This window comes from Staurois parvus, unplaced genomic scaffold, assembly GCF_062004578.1.
Source record: "Staurois parvus isolate SC_StPar_1 unplaced genomic scaffold, SC_StPar_1.0 ptg000473l, whole genome shotgun sequence".
Classification (NCBI taxonomy): Eukaryota; Metazoa; Chordata; class Amphibia; order Anura; family Ranidae; genus Staurois; species Staurois parvus.
Window position 1 is genome coordinate 197,683 of NW_028318269.1, and position 23,968 is coordinate 221,650.

General features: G+C 42.2%; 1 protein-coding gene across 1 annotated transcript in view; it reads left to right on the forward strand.

Moving 5' to 3' along the window:
- LOC149452421 (tumor necrosis factor receptor superfamily member 5-like) overlaps positions 1-23,600 on the forward strand; it is a 109,077-nt gene extending 85,477 nt beyond the window's left edge. Inside the window, exons 8-10 of the mRNA XM_089689402.1 lie at positions 5,972-6,055; positions 17,530-17,579; positions 20,691-23,600. Of these exons, the coding sequence (XP_089545528.1) occupies positions 5,972-6,055; positions 17,530-17,579; positions 20,691-20,849 (293 nt within the window). The 3' untranslated portion in view covers positions 20,850-23,600. The remainder of the gene's footprint in view (positions 1-5,971; positions 6,056-17,529; positions 17,580-20,690) is intronic.
- The last annotated feature ends 368 nt before the right edge of the window (positions 23,601-23,968 follow it).

A 23,968-nucleotide genomic window follows, 5' to 3' on the forward strand; every position in this document is an offset into this window, starting at 1 on the left:
AGCAACTCCCTAAGCACTCTGGGAAGTTTTATACAGGTGGTAATGAGCCCACTACCTTCAGCTGGGCTCATTACCTCAGTGCTGAAGGACTCAGCACTTCCCTCTAGTGGTACAAATCCTCATAAAGCCTGAACCTCGGACAAATATATCGTCCATCCAGGACGCAATCAGGTGATTTCACCTGCCTACTGTCACAATATATATATATATATATATATATATATATATATATATATACACATTGTATATGTGAATGTACAATAATTAATCTTATCATTTACATTCAACATTTTAAAGCAACTCTGCCACTTCCCAAAAAAGCCCCAAAGAACAGCCAATGCCTTAGACAGTGTATAGTTATCCCTCTGGTAAAATACAAGTTTAAACTCTTCTGCATTCAAGTGATACAACCTCTGGCAAAGACTTCAGAGTTTTGGCACTCTGTTGAAAGTCTGTGGCCCCCACTGCGCACTGTGGTTTCTCCCACCAATACCTACATCACTATAGGAATCAGTAGTCACATAGGGGCTGACGGGAGTAACAATTTAGTGCAGCGCTGAACCAGACACCCAACATACCTGGAAGTGTGTTGGATATAAAGATTTTCAGGAGGCCATATTGTTGAACATAGTGGAGTTTGGACTTACTATCTTCTGCATACGTAAGTATTCCTTTATAATATCGCAGAATCAATTTTTTGGATTTTTTATGAGACGTAACAACCTACATTAAGAATCATGTTTTTGTTTGTGAGAACACATGCATGTAGAAGCTACCATTTTTTCTTCTTCCTGTTCAGAAGTCCTTTGCTTTACTGGGAAGAGAGCAGTACTATTACCCCCCCCCCCCCACAACGTGCATATACACTCAAACCAGTGCTTAGGCTAAGGTTCTTGAAGCCTCACAATCACATAGTTCAGTGCCAAAGCTGGCACAGTGGTATGGAATCAGAGGATAGTATCTTTATTTATGATGTACAGTGAAATCAATGTGTTTCAGCCATTACAGACTTAATCATAATGGTCAGTTCAGTCATGATTAAAGCTCAGTGGTTGTATCTCCCTGTACATGATAAGTAACGGTGCATTTCTCTGATCCATAACCCTGTGCCGGCTTTTCCACTGACCTTGGCTCAAAGCAGAGAGGAATACCTTTCCCATTACGTGAGAAATGGGCACTTAAAGTTCACTGGGAAACCCACCCTTTTGGTAGTGTTGATTTTCCCTCACCTTGCACTGGTTTACCCTGTTGACCTCCATGTCATTACTGTCTCCTTTAATTAATGGTGGTCAGCAGGAGGAAGCTGTGAGAACTGCAGGGGATCAAGGACATCAACAGTCCCTGAAGTGTCCTAGTGGATTTTTGAGGACCGTTTCCACAAATGCAGTGGCACAGTTAGAGGGAAAAGTAGGTATTCCATCCCTTCTTTCTTCTCTTCCTCCCTCTTACTTGCTTCATAATTTAGTTATATGATAGAGTCACCTTAGCTGTCTATTTGTAAAATATATATATATTATTTTTATAAATACTCAAACAATTAGTTCAAATTAAGTTCAATTTAGAATAAATTCCTATAGAATAAAAAAAAAACCTAAATAAAACTGACTCAAAACCAGGCATATACAAAACATGTATACAATTCTCTTCCATCGGAACTCCAGGACAGCCTGCTCAGTATATAGCTCCTATGATAGCACTCAAACAGTAGAATAGGACAATTGTACATCTCTAAAAACCTGAGGATTTGTTGTATATTTTATTACTGGTATCGTGATTTTAGCATCTGCTATACTACAAAAGCTGGCATTGTGGAACTAGAACAATATTGAAAGCAAATTGTCTTAAAAGTTGATTTGATCGTTTAAATTCTATTAACTTTTAACAATGATCACTTACCATTAGCCATTATACAGTGTGGAAGTTCCATCTGCTTACAATGAGGGAAATGACAGCAAAAGACATTTATGCACATTAGTTTTAAAGTGGACATTTTTCTGCATCTTGTTTATACTCTAAACCCATTCTGTTTGTATTTTACTATAGTAAAGCCAAGGCCAAGGGTACAAGGGTGCTATTAGTTCCTCAATAATGCCCCCAAAATTGAGATTGATTGCTAACAAATTAAACAAATGACTCTCTGTGCTGTAACCTACACAATAGACTGTAATGTGGGTTACACGCTATAAGTCATAAGCCCCGCTGGGCTGAACAAAAACAAACCTGACAGATCCCTGTACTAAAATACGCAATGTTAGTATAGCGATCTCCCCTACTGTGCTATTGTGTTCTGATGGGACGACCACTTTCCTCAGCCAAGACACACTGATCAGCATTCGCAGCCATTGGTTTTCCAGCATGACCGTTCAACAGAAGGAGACGTTAGGCCGGCTTCTGTAGGACAGGCTGCTGTACACACTCGCCTTTTTCAAACTGGAGGCAGTTTCTTTCATTTTCTGAAAAGTGACTTGCGGTAGATTTATTTTTAAAGGACAGCCGAGCAGTGGCTTCTAGGTATTTAGGAGGCAACTTTGGTGCCTCCTGAATGTGTGTTCTTTTTTTCCCAACCAAACAGGGATTCTGTATACAATCATTGTGCCACAACCGTGGGCCAAGCGTTTGGCTTGCAGTTGCGATACAGACCCATTGACTTCAGTGGGTGAGAATGTTAGGCAGCACCAAATTAAATTGGCTGCAAAGCATTGCGGCTGCAGCATACTGTATATTGGTTAGGCAGGAAGGGTGTAAAACTGCAGCTTAACTGCATTTTATAATGCCTACTGGATGAAACTTCTATGGCTTTCCATGACCAGTTTCACAAAGTTATATAGCATCGTACGATCAGTGCAATTAAATGCTACTGCATGCAGCTCATACCATTGGCTACTTGCTACATGTTCCATCAGTGAGTACTACTTACTGCCCCTAGGGCCCATTCAGACTCCTATGGTGCATTAATGAAAATGTGTTAACTTGCACTCTAACGCTGTTTAACATGCATTGCCTTAAACCGGCCAGACAGTTTAAAAAAATGTAAAAGGTCCCTGCAATACTTTTATGCTTTTATACTCACCTTTCTGGCTGCCCATGTCTCCCACCTCTCATCTAGTCTAGCAATGCAGCCTCCTTTGGGCTACATTCAAATGGCCATATTGTAGCAGCTGGGGTGATCACCAGCCAGAATCAGTAGATTCTGAACCCAGTAAACTATCCTCAGCTATTCGGCCATCTGAAAGTAGCCTAAGACTCTTCACCATTCAATATTTCCAGATGCCTGTTGTGATGCAACACAATGCCCGACCCCTGCCCTTCCCACCAACTTGTGACAAAGGACTGGATAATCTCACGCCACGCTGTCACTTGCATAACAATGCCTCTCTCAGCTGCACCCTGTACAAATATTTTCCAGTTCGCAGGGTCACAATCTATGTGCCAGCAGCCTGAGAGCAATTGTCACTGGGTTAGGTTAATTAAGCAATTAACCCTTCAAACTGCCACCACCACCTTTTTACAGAGAAGTAGGAAACTCACAAATCCTAGCAATAACACTATGATTTTAGCATAAACATCTGCAACACACACTGTCACCACACACAGGTCTATTCAGAGGATTATTATATATAGTAGCACTCTTCAAGAGACAGGGATTCTTTTGTTTGTATTAAAAGCTTTAGAGACAGTTTCAACGCTTTTCAAAATAGGATTTATTACTAAAAAGGTAAAAATGGTGCAATTAAAATATTAACAGAAAATATGTTACACAGACATAAAGAGAAGAAGAATGCAACAGAGAAATAAAAGAAAGGAGTTAAGAAGGCAGATTACTTGCAAAATCCTGGTTTTAGTGGAATCTAATTGTCCAAGCAAAAATGTTGCCTTGACTCTCACGTCCCTTAAGATGTTTCTTGGTTGATGTTAAAAGTGAGCACACCCTTCACAAGTTCGGTCAGTCCCTTTCTATGATATCAAGGGGGTGTCACCTGAGAACAACTGACCAATCATCCGCTTTAGGGGATGGGTACTAGGAGGTCACCAAACTTGTGACCAAGTACCAACTACAGTTTCATACTAATAATAATTTATCGTATGTGCAGGTGGTATTCTAGCAACTGGCAGATTAATATTCAGAATTATATTTCGAACCCAGGGATACCAAACACTGCGTACCTTGTCACCCAGGAGGGAATAGACCGCTTTCTCCCCTTTTCTATGTGCTAACATAGTCATGTATGACATTGAGTTGTTTGGTATGATATTCCCTATTCAATTATATACCTAATATTAATGTGTTCCTGTTGAATTCTATGAATTGTATGTGGAATTGTTACATGTGGAATAGACGTTTTATGGCTCGCTCTGCATTCCTAGAGCCTTAATGGCCCGACAGGACATTTTTGTGGGCTTTACTGAGTTATTGTTTTACAATAGGGCAGAAGAAAGTTTTTCATGGTTCCTGAAAACAGACATCCTGCCAAGACTAATTAGCTGTTTACAACTCTGGAGCTGGCCTCTATTTGTGTTCTAATTAAGATAAGAGGCTCTTTTGAAGTCCATTACAACTTACAGCTACACATTCCAGTTTTAGGAGGATGGAGGAAGATTACTGCTCATGAAAAACAAAAATGGCTGGGACCTTAACAAGATGGCTGTCACGTACACCTTCCATGTCTCTATTGTGCATAATCATTACACCTGTGTCCTTCACTGTGTCCTATGATTCCTTCCACGGACCCCTGTATCATTGCTGTATCCTGTAATGATGGGGACAGGGAGTGGCAGAAGATGGAACTTCAACACACTCTTTAATGGGCCTATACTATTTTCCTAATGCAGCACACCACAACACACAGATGGTCTGCATAGTGCACTGGCTAGGTGTACTGAAATGCCATATAAAATGAATGGCACGTAGTTTCTGTGTTTTAAGGTGCGTTGCAGTTATACACGTTTTACCATAATGCACCGATGTAAATAAAACCTTGGTGAATAATTGCAGGGCATTTTGTTAGCATGACTGAGCCAGGAAAAATCATCCATGTGTACCTAAGACCTAAGAGATATTAATTGTTGTGTGAAGAAACAGAAGCTACAGAAATAGAAATTCTTTCAAAACTCAACTCTTAGCAAATATTAAAGGCACAAATCAATGCAAGCAGTGTAAGTACCTGAATTTGATTGATATCAGTCCCCTGCAGTCTACATTACAGTCTGTACAGCAGAGCTCAGTGAGGGAGAGGGAGAAGAAGCACATGGAGCCAAACGAGTGTGCTTCAGTGTAAGGAGGATATGACAGGAGGAGAGGACAGAATGGCAGAGAGAGATGAGCTCATCAATGTTACTTTTTCTTCTGGGTGGGATAGGGAAAAGACCTGTAAGTGAAAACCTAACTGCAGCAGACTAAACTGAGGTTCCCTCCCCTCCCAGACAGGACTGTGCTGTGTGGCAGAGCTGTAAAACGGTGGCCATACATGCTTCATTTCTTTTTCTCATCCGATCAATGTGCATTTCGAACAAATAAATCATATCAGCAAACAATTAAATAGTCATAACCTCCCTGCCAATCAATTTAGACTCAATTTTGATCAGATTCGATCATCCAGGGTGGAATATTATTGATTATTTTGCATCATTTGACAGTACATGGTGGAAACAGTTTTGCGATCAATAAATTACAATCATAATTTACAATTGTATCTTAATGTTCAATCAAAATCCATTTCCCTGTGTGTGGCTTATGGATCTGATGGGTTGTTTACTATAGATAAATCCATCGTCTCGGAAGAGATCGATCAGTAAAAAAAATATATATACCCACCATAAGTTTCAAGACTGTACAGACAGAAATGCAAATATTTTAGCAGGTATGTTTCTTAAGACTACTTGCATTTGTTGGGTGGTGAAAATGTTTTGTTAATTTTTTTACAATGTGGCATTTATTTTTTGCAGTACATAGTAACATTTTTTTTAATTACAGGTCCTCGTCCAAAAAACAGTACTTGGATTTATATTGTAGTGGTGCTGACAGTGCTCATCATCGGTCTAGTAATTTTCTTCTTTGGTAAGTCCATAATATTGCTATCTTACTCATTGTGTATAGCGTGTTTGCTGGCTAATGGGAACACATGTTGGCTTTTTCTATCTCTCAGACATTCTCTTTAAAAGGCAAAACTGGTTGTAGTCATCAACAAGTCTTATGAACGTCTGGACCAAAAGTTTTGGAGCTTTGATAGGTTGAACTTGGTTGATGTTTGTCTTTTGATTTAACCTACATGAATATGTAATGTTCCCAGAGGAGCATGAAAAAACAAAAATTGGAGAGATATAATAGAAAGCCATCTTCATTATGGCCTTGTGGGAAGAGCTGGGACTACAAATTACTGCAAGAGATTTCTGCTACCGAAATCTAAAAGACACATGAAAACCAAATAGCAACCAGGGGAGGACTGACCATTTGGAAACTCGGGCACTGCCCGAGGGCCCGGGGTCAGTAGGGGGCCCCCATGAGATGCCCCTGGTACCTTTTTCATAGGCTTTTTTGAGTTTGGGCAAGGACACGGGCCCCACGATCCCCTATTGCCTGGGGGCCCCATGACTTGTCAGTCCGCCCCTGATAGCGACCATTCAAATCTTACATTTGGGTTCTAGGTAGCGTTGACTATAATTAAACCAAACCTGTGCTTGGCCTATGCAGAGCAAAGTAACAGATTTACTTTAAGGTGTAACCCCCCCCCCCCAGCAGCACATACTGAACCTTTCTACTCTTGCCTGGTGATTGGCATAATGATGTTACATGTGGATGGAAAAGGAATCAATCCACTGTAAGCTCCAGCTGCAAATCTGACTCTAGTTTACACAGGCATACCTTTCCTTGGCCCGTGAAAGGAGCATTGGGGGAGCAAAGGAAAGGTGATTGTGTAAAAGTGGAGGGGGCATAGTCGACCTATTGCAGAAGCACAGATTCACTTTAAGGAAACAAGCCAACAACAAAACAGAAAAGTCTCCTGTGCACAAGTAAAGTAGCCTCATTTGCAAGAAATCCCATGGAGAATAACTTCAAGCCTTACTGCCCTCTAGGACTGGAGATATCCCGTAGCAACTAGAAAGAAACAACAGAGAGACAGGGTGCACCAGCCTAGTGCATTATCCAGAGAATATTTTAAAAAAAAAATCCAAGTAAAAACTACTCACAATCATAAAAGATTACACTCTCATCAAGCCACTCATCCGTGGCATATGGATGAGTGACATGATGACCGGGTAATCTTTTATGATTGTGAGTAGTTTTACTTGCATTTTTATTACAATTATTCTCTGTATAATGCACTAGGCTGGTGTGCCTTGTCTCTGTTGTTTCTTTCATTTTAAGGAAACCTGTACTTAAAGCAGCATTTCTCAACCTTTTTTCAGTTGCGGCACCCTTTAAAAATATGCAAAACCATAGGCACCCCAGTCTAAAATGTGAACAATTTAAATGTGTGTAAAAAAAACAAAATAAATTTAAGGTAGGTGATGACAACCAAAAAATTACTATTGAGCTCTGAGCACTTTTGTTATCTGCAGGTCAGACACTTTTTTTAGGCAAACCTAAGAGCCTTTGACGACCTACCAGGAGGTTCCCATTTGAGTATTTCTGCTCCTCTAATCCTCATGCTAAAGGTGTAAACACACAATTCTATAGGGATTTGTCGTGTCCAACTACCTCTCCCCTGACATATGTCGCCTGCTGGCTAGCAGACCTATCAGTAACCCTTACATCAGAAGAATGGACTGCCTCTGGGAGGCCACCCACATATCTTCACTAAATATAGCAGGTCAGGAAACTAACTAGAAAGTCTTGGCAAGATGGTATCTTGTCCCTTCAAGAATAGTGAAATATGTCCCGGGCTATTCTAATCTTTGCTACAAAGGCTGTAGGATTTCAGGAACATATTTGCATGTTTGGTGGACCTGCCCTTCTGGTACACATTTGTGTGTGGGGTCTTTCCTCTGCACGTGGGGGTATCTTTTTGCACAGAGCATGCTCATCAATACCTGAGACCAGAGACTGTGGTCATGTCAAAAACCTAACATTAAAGCAGTTCCCTGACTTAGAGATGAGCCTACACTGTGTGCAATAAAAATACAGAGTTCCTCTGAAAACATGCTGTCCCATATCATTACACACTGTAACATCAGCAGTTTTAGGAGGCACATGCTGAGCCTGTGCTCACTCAACCAGTCTGGCATACCTATGTTACCTCACTTCCAGTAACAGAATGGGGTCCCACTGAGCACATAGCATGGACTTCATGCTTGCTCACTGGTATATTCTTCACTTCCTGTACCTTGTGGCTAGGTCATGGATCTTCATAACGCTGGTCTGCTCTCGGTTCCTTTGGAAGACCAACTGCTGAGAAGGGAGACAAATTGCAACCCCCTCGCTAACTGAAGACTTGCCATCCTACCAGGTACCACGCCTAACGAATGGTTGCTTCGTGTCTTGAACTTGAGCTTGGTTACTCCTAGCAATGGCTTTCCTCTTCCTTGACTTGCTAAGTTAAACCTCTTCTTAATGCAGTGAGACTTCATAGCCCATTTTGCTTCTTTAGATATGCTTTAACCAACATGCAACCCTTTGAATAACTTCAGACCAGGCTCAAAACAGTTAATATAACTTTACTGGTGAAACTTCAAAAATACAGTTCAATATAAAAGAGTCCAGTCCCTAGTCCTAACTACAGTTGTGTATTTGCTCAGGCATACCTCTTTGAGGTGCTAGTCATTGCAGATAATCTCCATAGCATGGATGTCTCCAGAACCCCTGTGCCTTTTGTGGACTGCAAGGTGCAGCAGTCCCTCCCATGAGTCAAGCCAAGAGCGGGAAAAATCCAGCTCAAGCCTTTCCCATTTTTATATCACAGGTGGGCTGGCTGGGACCCAAAAGCCTAGGGACTGAGCATTCATAACTTAACCCTTTTATCCATAGGCTGAGCCAGTTGGTAACTTACTAAACCAGCATTATAACCTGCCTACACTCTTTCTGGTCAGAGATCTTCCAGATCCCTAGCTGTCTATTTGATACAGTTTACACAGACCAAATCTCAGTTTAATCCCTTGGCACCGGTGCCTCCCGACCCTTTAAGGGGCTTCAAATGCCGGGAGGCAGGGCGGGGTTTCTGATCATGTGACTGTTATGATTGGCTGTCACAGCATTCACATGATCAGAAAGCTCTCAAGTAGAGATCGGGAGCTTTCTGTTAGCCTCCAGTACCAGCTCTGTTTATGTTTAGGTATGTATATTTGCGGTCTCTTGGCATTAAGGCCCACCCACTGAGAGGCCCCATATATGCATACAGCCAGTGGGAAGGAGATAAACTTTTAGTCCAAGTTACAAAGGAAGCCAAACAGACAATTACACGGTCTTGGAAAACACCTGCCCTTTGTGTCTTGGCTGTGAAACATAGAGTAACACAAGCAATGATACACGCCAAGATTGAATCCACTCTGCAGGATAGGGTTCATTCATAAAGGAGGGTTTGGCAACCCTGGGCTGATAAATTATTACCATCTGACTTTGACCCTTTTCTGTTGGAACCTTAACCTCTTGTGTCATAGCTAGCCTATACGTCTGGGTGAGTTATTGCCTGCTGCTGCAGCCTGCGAATACCCCTTCCCCCATCTCTCTAATAATCTCCCGCCTTTTCTTTCTTTTTTTTTTCTCCTCTATGGACCAACCTGGTGATTATCTGCCCCAAGTAAACCCCGAGCTATTGGTATCTGTAACAATATTTACCTGTATGACAGTTTTCCCACACAAATGCTTTACTGTATCTTGTTAACTTGCTATAATGTCAACTGAATAGCATGCTCGCAATTCCCTATGATTTGGGACACAGTCTACTTCTCCCTTTACATAGTTTTGATTGGCCCTGTTTTGACTTTACCTTTCACTGATGTGTATATGTCAAAGCATTTTCAATAAAAATATTTGAATAAGAAAAAAACTTACAAAATTATACAGAAGCAGCACCCAGTGATTGTCTGAATACAAGGCAACAGAAGAGTGCATAAACATAAAACCTGTTGTGTTTCCCCTTTAAATATATGTGAATTGTGACTGTATTGCACTAGAAGTTTGACCTTTTCCTCGCTTCATGGTATATTTATGATGTTTTGAGGAGTTTTGATGCCTGAAGGGGTTCATCTGACAGTTACCCTGGATAGTCCTCATGCATTTATGACCTTTATGTTATAGGTCTGACATATCTGATAGGAGGCCGTGTGTGGCGTTGGAGCACAGGTGTGATCACGTATGATTTCCAATCAGCACTTCCTCACCTGTGGATGGACTTTGTTTCTGTTGTGGAGTTTTTGCATTTAAATATTTGTTTGCAATTGTGGGGTATTTTTTTATATGAATGCATTTTTATTCACTGATTTGCTCACCAGTATTTATTGAGACATTATATACTAAATTATAGCATATTTTGGTTATTTATTGCTCTTTTGTTGGTTCGTATATATATTTAAAGGGGAAGAACAACAGGTTTTATGTATATAAAAAATGTTAATGTTACTTATCAATTGGTTACCTTAGTGTGGAATGATGCACACAACCACCTTCATGAAATTAACTTCACATCAGAAGGCCCACTTCAAATCAGAGGTCCCTCAATTACTTTAGGGACCCTCTTCACATCAGAATCCTCTTTCACTTCAGCAGTTTCCCCATCAAATCAACTTACCCCATTCATGTCAGAGTCTCCACTTCTTGTCATAGGCCCGCCCATCACATCAGAGTCACCCCATGACTTAGTACACCTGTAGAGAGGTGCAGTCTACTTTCTCCACTGCAAATGGTGCTCAACAGCAACAGCATTGCAGGGGAGAGGAAGCCAGGGGAAACATGGTTCCTCTATGGTTTCCTGGGTCATTGAGGAAGCCATTTGGCTGCCACCCCATGTGACTCTGGAGGCCATCTATGGTCAATTAAGACACTGGCTCCCGGGACTTTGCGTACATTCTGTGAACTGGGTAGTGTAGCAACAGGTCTCCCATCTGACAGAGACAGTGAATAGTGGTAGGGAAAGGTTCTAGATGAGTAGAGAAAGGATAGGGACATGCTATCCTTTCTGGAATCCTATTTGGGTACAGAAAGGCCAGGCTGCAATCCACCCTTCGTGACAGGTACTTTCCACACATCTGAGACCTGCCACGGTCATGATGGAACCCCATAAGGACTCAGTGACACCAGGGGAGTGGCTAGTGGCTTGAACCTTATCTAAGATCCACAAAGGGAAGGTCTTAGTGCAGCTGATCAACCTGGGGAAAAGCCTGATCTCACTCCCTAACCATGCAACTATGTGCCCCTCTCCAGGCAGCCATAGCTTCATTTGCCAAATCCCAATACAAACTATTGCTGGAACAGCTGGACATTCCAATCAGGACTATACTCTACCACAACAGTGGTTGCTCCATCAGCTGCTGGAAAAACATCTATTAGTCTTCACCACCAGCCCGGGTTCATCGAGGCCGTCGATCACCTGATCCATATGGGGGATGCTCTGCCCATCTGGGAGCGGTGCGATCACATTTTCCCAGCCCTGTGCCACAAGGTCAAGGACTTGCTCCGCAACATGCTACAGAGTGGGGTGATTCAGGAAAGCTGTAGTCCTTGGGCTGCCCCATGGTCCTAGTGTGAAAAAAAGGATGGGAGACCTGCCCCTACACTATCCACACAGAAAGTGTGCCAAGTCTGGGAACCAGAGTCACATGCGGTGGCAACATCCAATGTGATAGCTTCCCCAGTGACCCAAGAAACCATAGAGAAACCTACATTCCATCTGACTTCCTCTCCTCCTGCAGTGCTGCTGCAGTTGAGCGCCACCTCCAGTGGAGAAAGTAGAGTGCACCTGCCTACACCCCCATCACATTATGATCCCCCCATTATCACAGAATCTCCCCATCACATCAGAGTCCCCCTTCCCAGAGCCCCCTAATCACACAATCCCCCTCATCACAGAACCCCCCAATAACACAGTTTTGTTCTCATAGCAGAGTCCTACTTTTTGAATCTAGCAGTGCAGCAAAGGTGGAGTGGGTCTGGAGGACCTGCTCTATTAAATGTTGGGGGTAGTCCTACATGCCTCCTACCCTTGATCAGTGTTTTCTATTGCCTTGGTGGAGGTGGGCCAACACCATGGCAAAAAATTATGCCTTGCATTCTGGCCCTAGAGCATCATTGGTTGCTATGGTGCCGGTAGTCCACCTGCCTATACCATGACAACTCATGATGCTGATCCAGGGCAAACTAGGTCCCATGTTTGTGGCACCCCCGTTGAGAAACACTGACCAAGGAATATGTGGACTGATGTTGCTGACTCACTTTTTAAAAAAATATTGGTTGCCTAGCTGTCATGGTGACAAGTGGCTTCCAGAATTTTCAAGTTACTGATTCGCAATAAGTGTAAAGTTCGGACATTCAGACTCTATTCTGACTTTATTTGCTGCATACTTGTTCCAGGTTGATGATTCCTAAATTATTGAAACCAAAGACAACCAGGCAACTAGTTTTTTTCCAGAGGATAATCAATGCCAACGTCTATAGTTTTTAGTGCAAATTTCCCCTTGGAAGAACTGTTCTGCAAATACTGTGTTGTGTGAGTCCAATGAGGTTTTAATATTACAATCACTAAAATGCATTTTATTTATTTCAGGTACTTATATAGCGCTGTCAATTTATGCAGTGCTGTACATATATGTATATTGTACATTCACATCAGTCCCTAACCCTTCAAGGGGTGTACAATCTAAGGCCCCTAACTTGCATTCATACATACACTAAGACCAATTTAGACAGGATCTAATTAACCTACCAGCATGTCTTTGGAGCATGGGAGGAAACTGGAGGAAGCCCACGCAGGCACAGGGAGAACATGTGGTTGGGATTCGAAACAATGACCCTAATACTGCCAGGTGGAAGTGCTAACAATTTAGCCACTGTGCTGCCTATAAAGATACTTGTCATTGTGATAAAGATTTATAACTGCAGGGCTCAATCTAATTATTTATAACAATGCCCACACCGTGTAGACAATGTAATTAGCTCTATGCTAGGAGAAGGCTACTAGGAATATATTTGAAGGCCTATTTCTTAATATGCAACTGCTGAATCAGAGAGCTTTGGTCTGACTGGTGCATGCAATGTGTTGGCATGTACTGTGCTTTGTCTGTTTTCAGCCTGTAGGTGACACTGTTGCTTGCTCTGAACAAGGCAGCTTGTTAATGAAAACTCTCCATAGACAGCAATGTACCAAAAAGAGGATCTGTTCACAGTTCATACATCACCAACATAGTGCTTCTGTTTTAGTCTTCATGCACACTGGGCATTTTAAAAATGCCAGTAGCGTTAGCTGTATAAAGTCATGTTAAGAACTCGAGTTTTTACGCATTTTTTAGAGAAAAAAAAATAAATTTTGGCTCGCAAAAAAAAAAAACACCCAGTTTGCTGCATTTACAAGTGTTTTACAGCTAAAAATGTCATCTAGAAACCCACTAGTTCTGTTTTTTTTCCATCCAAAAAATGCCCCTGCCAAATACCGGTGATTAACCATTTGCCAACAGGTTGTCTAGTTCTGGGAGGGCATCATATGATGTCCTCCCAGAATGCGTCCTCCTGCGCGCCTACGGCGATCTCCGTGATCGCTGTGTCCTACGGAAACAGCTGATCACGTGATGTGGTAAACGGCCAATCACAGCGGCCTTTTAACAGGTGATTAGCTGTGTCCAATGACATAGCAGATCACCAGAAAATGAAGTTGCCGGTTATCGGCTGCACTTTCCTCATGCTGTCACAGTGTGAGCAAAGTACTGCCGATAACCGGCAATTGTCAGAGGACGGATCAGCACCGATCATCAGGGCACTGATGATCAGTGCCCAGCAGTGTCACCCACAAGTGCCCAGCAGTGCCACCCACCTGTGCCCAGCAGTGCCACCCACCTGTGCCCAGCAGTGCCGCCCACCAGTGCCCCCATCTGTGCCACCCAGCAGTGCCGACAGTCAGTGCCCAGAAGTGCTGTTGGTCAGTGCCATCCATCAGTGGTGTCCATCAGTGCCCATCATTATTGCATATCAGTGCTGCCTCATCAGTGCCACCTATCAGTGCTGCCTATCAGTGTCCGTCAGTGCTGCCTATTCGTGCCACCTCACCAGTGCCACCTATCAGTGCCCATCAATGCACATCAGTGAAGAAGAAAAATTACCTGTTTGCAAAATTTTATAATAGAAACAAATAAAACTTTTTTTTTTCTGTTTTTTTGTTTATTGCGCCAAAAATAAAACAACCAGTGGTGATTAAATACCACCAAAAGAAAGCTCTATTTGTGTGAAAAAAATTATAAAAATTTCATATGGGTACAGTGTTGCATGACCGCACAATTGTCATTCAAAATGAGACAGCTCTGAAAGCTGAAAATTGGCCTGTGGCAGGAAGGGAGTATAAGTGGCCGGTAGGCAAGTGGTTAGCCTATGTGTGCATGGACACCAAGGGGTTTATTTACTAAAGCTGGAGAGTCCAAAATCAGACTCCCTTCTGCATAGAAACCAATCAGCTTCTAACCTCAGCTTGTTCAATGAAGCTTTGGCAATGAAACCTGGAAGCTGATTGGTTTCTATGCAGAAGGGAGTCTGATTTTGGACTCTCCAGCTTTAGTAAATAAACCCCATAGGATAACATGCTGGGAAGTTTACTGGCTGTAGAAAAAAAATGGCAAAAGCTAAAAACAGCTGCTGTAAAAATGTCCAGTGTGCATGAGGCCTTCAAAATAAACTACAGTCAGCTTTAAAAAATAATTTTTGAATGGCATACAGAAAGTTAGGACCACACGTATTTGATCCAGGCACAGCTGCGGTGCATCAGACCACTCAATTTCTTTAAGTAACCTTTCCCAACTATCCACTCTAACTTTCCACTCTTCATCCTCTCCATGTACTCACATTTAGGAGCTTTTCTGCATTTTTTTCAGCAGCCCCTGAACTCTCCCTAATGTTTTCCTATGTGTCCATGTACACATCGTCGTTTACAGGCAGTTGAGTTTACAGTTGTTTTTTTGAACGCACCAAACTTGCGTTCAGGATTTTATCACTGTTTCAAATGCTTGTAAACGTGGCTGTTTGCGTTTGGAAACTTTTTTAACTCTTCCATTTCCAGATGCTGTTCAGAGTCTTTTTTCAACATGAAAAACGCATGCAAAGCGTTTTGCCGCTACTCAAATGGACCTGGTACACCATACTTTGTGGTTTTGCATGAAAGAAAATATGTTAGACACTGCTGCAATAATTTCTGCACAGAAATGAGCTGGAACATATCCAAACACCACAAAAAAAGACAGCTAATCTTAACAAATACTGCTCTCTCTGCTTCTGCTCTCTCTATTTCTCTCAAAATGTCTGAAATAGTTAATTTTTTACTATTTTTCAGTGCATTCTGGGTATTTTGTAAGGTCTTTTGAAGCTACATTTTCCAGCAGTCAGTTTCCATCGTTTAGAAGTGTTTTCCAAATGTCCCGTGTACATGGAGCATACCAGTGATGCTAAACTCTGGTTTAAAAAAAAATTCTATTCTCTAAAAAAGTACTTTCAATTGCTCTCAGCCTCCTTCTCATTTATAAATTCCTTTTATTTTTTTCTGCTGTGATCTAACTTCCGGCTAGAGGGTGGCTATGTTTGTTCTCTATGGTCCCACTATATGTAGGAATGTAGCCATCCTCTTTTGCTCACTTCTGAGTTGGACTAGGGACTTTGGGATTTGTAGTGTGCATAAAGCAGTGCAAATAGCAGCAACTAAAATGCAGTGCTCATTTCAAACAAATGGTAGCGAGGGGGATATTGAGAGGCTTGGGATGGAGGACATTACAAGGAGGCAGAAACAACTTAATGAAGAATAGATCACACGGGGTCATTAACCTCCTTAGCGGTGTTCCCGAGTGTAGCTCGGGGTAAAATTTCAATACCAAGAGCGGTAACCCCGAGCTACACTTGCGCTTACCATGCGGCGTTGCTCAGGGGGTCTCTGCAGCACTTACCTTGTCCTTCGCTCCCGCGATGTGTCCCCTGCAGCATCCCCGGCCATCTCCTCCGGCCAATGCCGACATTCGGCTTCTGTGTTCCGGTCCCTGTGACGTCGGGACGTACGGGCGACGGAACCGGTGGGAAATTTGACATTTTTACAAAATTTCATTTTTCCTGTCATTGCTGTTTCAATGCATTTCACATATATTTTGTCCCTACTTCTTTGTCCTGTGCCCTGCCTGCATTTTGAATGTTCTTTCTGCCTGGAAACTTAGAAAAGTCCATGGCATCCAAAAAGCGTCCCTTTACGTCAAAAGCGGTTTTAGAACAGCTAGAGAACAGCGATAGTAAATCAGAAAAACTTGCAGAATTGAGTGATAATGATTCGTGGGGAAATTCGTCATCAGACACTGAAAACGATTTTGCGACTTTGCTCAGCGATGTGCGAATTTGCCTCTGTATTTCAAATTTCAGTGTTTTTGGTTTGATTATATTATTGAATTAAATTTATTATTAGATTATTTTTTATGATTATTTATTAAATTATAATTTATGATTTCGTGTTTCAAGTTTTATCATATCCGGAATGTTTAATAGACTCTTGTTCGGACAGATTTCAGTGAGTTATTCCTAAAAATTACAACCTACAATAAAAAACTACATATTTCCATGCAAAAAAATGGTACCGCTTTCAGCACAAAAAATCGGAAAGAATCATACCGCCAGGGAGGTTAAGTAGTGGGTGGGTATGGATGATTTTTGGAGAACAAGGATATAGTTTAGTGTCACTTTTAATGTCTCTACTTAACTTTTATTAGATTGTAAGCTCCATGGGCAGGGCCCTCCTATTCCTTCTGTGTTGATCTGTATTGTAATTGTACTGTGCCCCTGTATATTGCACTGTTGACACTACATAAATCCTGAATAATAATTATTATTGTTACATACATAAGGACCCTGGTAATCTCTGAAACCTGGGGAACTCTAATGTGACTATGAAGGTTGAGAATTGGCCTACCACTTCTCACAACTCTCTATTACTTCCTGAAAATGATGAATAGCTTCACTTACCAATAGGAGGTCGCTAGAAGGCAATAAAGTTGGGGTTTTCTCTGCTTATATTTGGCCTTACCTGGTCTCCCCCACCACTCATCAACACAGTAATGAAATAAAAAAATACAGTTAGTTTTTTATAACATACCTCATTTTAGACCCAGTGATGTAAGCACTGGGTTGCTATGCTTTTCTATGCAATGCAGGCAGATCATGGCTTGTGGTAATGGGCCTGAAAACATTACAGTATCCTGCCTCAGTACTTCTCTCAAGAGCTTTTAGTTCTGTTACAAGCAGTGGGTTGGCTTTTGGGAGGTATTTGATGCTATAATCGCGAAACTTGTAAAGCTCTAGCATTAGCCATAATATAAATTTGAATATTAAATATAAATGACTTGATGTAACAATATATATATATATTTTTTGTTTAGTTAGAAAAAGACGAAGAGGAAAGAAGGTCAAGGTGAAACTTGAAATAGAGGTAAGAATTTATTAACATACAGCAAGTAATATCTAAGCTTTTAAGCAAACCTGCCAACTGCATGGATATGGGTTAGTTCAAATATATCTGAATGGGGTTTGGTTGGATAAAGAGACTAGCAGTATGTAATGCGTTATAAAAATCCACTATCATCCCTTGGGCCATTGTTTGTATCTTATGGCTCAATACTTTTTTATTAAGTTATCAAAATTCTATTACAAGTTTTTGAAAGTGCAGAAAAAGGGTAGCAATATGTACAGGGTTGTATTACGAAGAATGTACAGAAGTGACTAATTACTTTCAGTAATCATGGTGATCAATTGAAAACATTTCTATGTAGCACCCTCCTAAGTAGCTAGGGGGAGCTAGATTAGGTTTTCTGTAAGGCTGAATAGCAGCCTGGGTCGAGTCAGAGGTTTATTTTAGGTCTTGACTGAGAGGCTCTGCAGGTCAGTTCCCTGATACCTCCCCCTGCTCTAGAATCTTGGCGAAGATTCTAGAAGCAGTGGGTGGGGGTGAGCAGGGACTGGCCTTCACAGTTAGGAGATCCTGGCCAATCCCCAAGCAGGAGGCTTGGCATGGGGCCAGGGCAGCCTTTAAGTGTGCTAGAACCTGCTCAACAGCAGGAGAGTTCAGGTAGGTGGAGTGAGCAGGCTGGAGTGAGGAGCCTGGGAGGGGGTCCAGGAGAGGGGTCTACCCACAGGCAGAGGATCTGGAAGGGACAATCTCTCAGCCTCAACTGTCACCTGAGAGAGGACAGCCTCCTGGGAAGCAGGAAAGAAGCCAGCTCAGCATAAGGCCTGAAGGCAGCCACCAACTCATGGGCATTCTGGTGGGAAACCTGACTAGCCCCATCTGGGACTGCTGATCTTAAAATGGAAGATTCTGGGTCCCCTTGTCCAGGGATTCCCTCAGGCAGTTGGGTGAAGAGGAGATTTAATCTGGGGTCTGAGGTTGTACGCCAGGAAGGCTGGCTAACTCTTCGAGAAGATAATTTTTGTCTGATGAACTTGCACATAGTTGCTAAGGAGTTGTCCTCAGTTCACAGTTCCCCTGTCATCTCTTACACCCCTCAACCTCATCCAAGTTCAATACCCCTTAATAAAATCCAAAATACAAGCTCAAGAACTGTGCAAGGTCTGAAGAAAATGCATGTTGCCTGGCTGTGCAGGACTATAGGGGACCCAAATCTTCAGAAACTCAGGGGTAGTGCTACATCTATAAAGGTTGATGTTACAGTAAGGGACATGTAAGGGCTTGGTGGCTGAGCAGTCTAAAGCCCTGCTGATAAACCAATAAATTGCTGGAATGGAGTTGGAGGAGAAACAGAAGGAAGGAGTGTTGAACCAATGGATAAAAAGGATAGGTAAGAGGGACCACAGTCTAGCCAAGCCTAAAGGCCGTATAGGCCAGCAGCTGTTCCAGAAGAAAGAAAGTGTGCAAACCAAGGGTACCAAACAGCAGGGTATTTTTAAATTGTATCAGACAACTGAGCCTCTACTTTCTTGTACAGCATGGTCTACGTGATCCTGGATTTAGTTTCAGCTATAGAAAGATTGGGAGTTTTCCATGCTTTACCAAACATCTGCTTAGCAGCAGTAAGGACAGTTGGCCATAAGATTAAATTGTGCTTTAAACAGACTAGGTGGTCTGACACAGACAAGCGCTTACTCCACAGTAATAGGGACCTCCTGGGCCATCAATGTACCTAAAAGTGAAAAGATAGCTATTCAGAAACACTTGTGGAGACCTGGAGAGACAGAGCACTCATGCCCTTGCAAGGCACCCGAGGTATATGGCTAAACATAGGGTATGGCGTTAAAGCAGCACTCCATTATGAACAGCACTTCCCCTGAGCAGACATTTAGGCAACTTGAATACAGTAGTGTGGCTAACTCCTTTCTTGCACTGAACACCTGACGTAACAGTTCAATAGCACACTTCTCCTTCCTGTGCAGCATTTCGGAGCCATATAGAGTGTTTCTGAGCCATTTCTGTAGCATGCTTCAGACTCCACCAGCCCAGCAACCTTTCAAATCATTCCAGTGACATTGATATGCATGTTTAACTCTTCTTCTCCACTCTTAGATCTGTATCCCAGCAAGCTATCTAGCATTACTGACTTGTGCTTTAATACTCTAAGACCAAGCTGGGTCCCTAAGATGTCCCATACTGCATTCAGACTCAAGTTGGGGTACCAGTCTCTAGGGAAGGAACCAAGCTCACAGATTCCTTAGCTACTGGGGATCCCAGCCACCTGTGCCAAGTCACCTCAGCTTCCAAACTAACTGGCTGCAGTAATGCACATAGGCACTAGTACTGTAGTCACTTGAAACAACAGCCCATAATAATAATAATAATAATAATAATAATATGAGTATTATTATACAGTATTTATAAAGCACCAATAGTTCGCTCAGCGCTGTACATTACAAAGGGGGACAGAACATGTGACAGAACAATAACAGTACAATGCAAAACATGAGGGGATTGAGGGCCCTGCTCTTTCGAGCTTACAATCTAGGAGGGAGGGGATGGTGGCACAGGAGGAGATAGCTGTGGGGGATGGAGTGAAGAGTGGAGGAGGTCGGCAAGTTAGCAGGGGGTGGGGTAGGCTTCCCTGAAGAGATGGGTTTTCAGGGTGCGCCTAAAGGAGAGGAGAGTAGGTGATAATCTGATGGGTTGGGGCAGGGAGTTCCAGAGGATGGGTGACACCCTGGAGAAGTCCTGGAGGTGGGCATGGGAGGAGGAGACCAGGGAACTAGAGAGGAGGAGGTCTTGTGAGGAGCGGAGTGTGCGTGCTGGGTGGTACTTGGATATTAGGTCAGTGATGTAGTTCGGGGCAGTATGGTGGACAGCTTTGTACGTCAGTGTTAGGATTTTGAATTTGATCCGTTGCGCAATCGGAAGCCAGTGGAGGGATTGGCAGAGGGGGGTGGCGGAGATGGAGCGGTTGGAAAGGTGAATGAGTCTGGCAGCCGTATTCAGGATTGACTGAATACAATACAATAAAACAATTTTATACACCTGTCCACATGCTAATCTATTGGGCATGCCCATCATTTGTGATAGAAGATTGCCATTGTTTGTATTTTGTTTTTGTTATAACAGGATACACATGAAAAGGGCAATGAGAATCACCTGTTGAATATACCCAATGAACCCAACCTTCCTGTAGAAGACCTAGATGACCAGGACATTACAATGCAAGGACTGCCTGTGGCTCAGGAGGAGGGGAAAGACTATCACATGTCACAGGAGGAAAAATGACGGTACATGGTGCCCAAGCAGAAGTTATTTGAACTGATGCCTACATTTACAATGCTTGTTACAAAGCCACCATTCATAATACTGGAGCCAAATCGAGAAGTAATGTAAATAGATTGTTATCGTTTTAAAATATTGTTGGCTCCAGGTCACCATGAGAATTATCTGTATGTGAGAGACTAGCAAAAACTGGACAAAATAATTTCTGTGTGTAAATAATGAACTGCTCCTTAAGGTACCTGTATGCATGATTCGCATGAAAATTAAGACAGTGTTTCTACACAGGGGCTTTCGGATCTCTCATTTATCTGGTTGTAGGCATATCTACTGCATAGAACATCCTGTCTATTCAATATTTAGGCAGGCTTAAGCAGCATCAGTTATCCATGTCCCACAACCAAGCCATGCATATGCATTGGGTACTTGAAATCCTGAAGCTTCCCTTTGCTGGGATGTAACTAATAGGGGAAGTCTCCTACCTACAGCAAAGCAATATCTCTAGGAATGCAAGCATTAAATGTTAAATGTTGCCTGACATTTAACAAGCCAGGTAACACTGCCTCCCCATCTTGAAACTTTTAAGGTCTGCAAGCTTTTTTAAAGGTTAAATGCATATTTTACAAAATAATAATACATTTGCAGAAAAAAAATGTGCCAGTATTATTATTATTTTTTGCAAATGGGCCTGCACAGCATTACAACCACAATCAGTGGACTGTGGGTGCAATGTCAGGCTGTTGCAGACTCTTCTTCCAGCTCTATGGCTGTACCAAGGTATGGACTTTCCGTTAGATGGCTATAGGAAGTGTCAATGGACTACAAGTGTGATGATCATTCACTTGTGTTCCATTAAAACAAAAGTGTGTCCTCCAAGGAGATTGTGACATTACTGCCATGCCTCTCCACCTTTTCCAATCAGAGAACGCTTTGCATTCATAAATAAAATGACAGAGGAAGCAACCCCCCCAGTGTTTACTGAGATGCAGGGAAACAACTAGGCATGGGACCCAAAAGATATCAGCTTTAAAACATGGGTACTGAAATAAAATTCAAAGTCTGGTAAGTAAAGTTTTCTACCAGTTGAAGTCCAAATCTCATGTTTGTGCTGTGACTCAGACAGCATATACTGTATGTAGCCATATGTATGTATAGACCCCCATCACAGTGCCCACTTAGATCAGATGTTCACATCACAGTACCCTATTACGCCAGGTGTCCCTATTATAGTGTCTTCTTATATTAGGTGTCCCCATCAGGTGTCCCCATCACAGTGCCCCCTTACACTATATGTCCCTATCACTGTTCCCCATACCTTTTAGTGCCTGTCAAGCAAGGGGTGGGAGCCAGGGGGCAGAAGAGGCTGCAGGTCCTGATGGAGGAAGTTCCACTTCCTTCCACATGTGATGTTGAGGGCAGGGCATGCATCATTGGTTGTTAGGATGCCAGCCGTCCTAGCAACCAATGACTGCAGAGGAGAGGGGGAATCTGTGCTCAGGAATGGCTAGCGGTCTGGATATGACCGTCATCTCAGTTTGGGTCTGTACTGTGGTCTGCCATTTAGTGAAAACAGTTTTAAAGTGGTTGTAAAGGCTCAATGTTTTTTGCCTTTTGTATTCTATGCATGAAGGTAAAAAAACCTTCTGTGCGCAGCCGTGATCGCAGCCCCCCCAATCCTTACCTGAGCCCCCTTCGATCCAGCCATGTTAACAATAGCCTCTGCTGTCTGGGGACTCTCCCTCCTCATTGGCTGAGACAGCAGTGGGAGTCCATTGGCTCCTGTTGCTGACAATAACAGCCAGTGAGCCAATGAGGAGAGGAAACAGTTGCGGCTATATGTGGCTTATGGGCGCATAGAGCAGCATCTCAGGAGCGAGCATGCAGCGGTGCCCACAGGGCAAGTAGCTTTCTCTCCACTGCTTCAGGGGGAGGAGCTAGCAGCATCGGTGAGGGACCCACAAAAGAAGAGGATCGGGGCAGCTGGGTGCAAAACTATTACACAGAGCAGGTAAGTATGACATGTTTGTTATTTTATAAAAACAAAAAAAAATCAAAGCCTTAGTAGCACTTTAAGGTCTATCTATGTTTAAAATGTTAAATAATATAGTCATTTCCACATTATATTTAAGTTATTTCTAGCGCAAACCTATTACTCTGAATGACCTTGAAGTTTGAAAAAGTACTCTTGGAAGAATCCCACACATTTACTTGAATTTGGTGACACGTATTCACTATACCCTGTGAGTATGCACTTCCGTGTCACACATTGCACAGAGCCTGCCATCCGAACTACAGAGGATAGTTTCAGGAGGCACAGTCAGTACTAGAAAAACACAAAATCATATCTGCTTGCAGGTGGCAAGGTACCATCGGATATGTAGTTCTTAGAAATGGAAAGTAAGGAGGATTCAGAATGTTGCAGAAAAAGATGGTCAGTAGATAGGCAGAACTCATGGCATAAAAGGAAAGCTTATGTTGGATTGCTAAAAATACCTATTGTCTGTATTTATTCTGTTATTACACAGTGCTAATGTTCTATAATGAAAGTGTATGCTGTGACCGTAGAGCTCCTTTAAATAACCCCTGCCTCATAGTATCGTCTCGAAACTGTGTTTGAGTGTAAGTTACTAATATCAGTGTTTTTGGTAATTTATGCAATTCTTGAAGAAATGTAAGAAATAAATGTGTGTGTACTGTAATATAACGAGTTAAGTGATATTTTTATTGGTTAATTAAAGAGAACCTTTTGGTAACCTTTATGAGTCTGCATGAGTAAATTCCTGACATATTACAATATACAGCTGTGAAGATAATGAGGTTTGAGGAAGCCGAAACTGAGCAAGAAACACAAGACAACATTATTGTTCTGAAATTTGCAGAGTCCAGGCAGAGACATTTTTTTTTTTAAATAATTTTTTTTTCTCTGACCCCAGGACACAATTAAGTCAACAAACATCTTTTTCAGCAGAGACCTTTCCTTAAGCTTCACAGGTCTATTAGCAGTGGTATTATTTATTTATTACAGGTACTTATATAGCGCCATCAATTTACACACATATATATATATATTGTACATTCACATCAGTCTCTAACCCTCAAGGGGTGTACAATCTAAGGTCCATAAC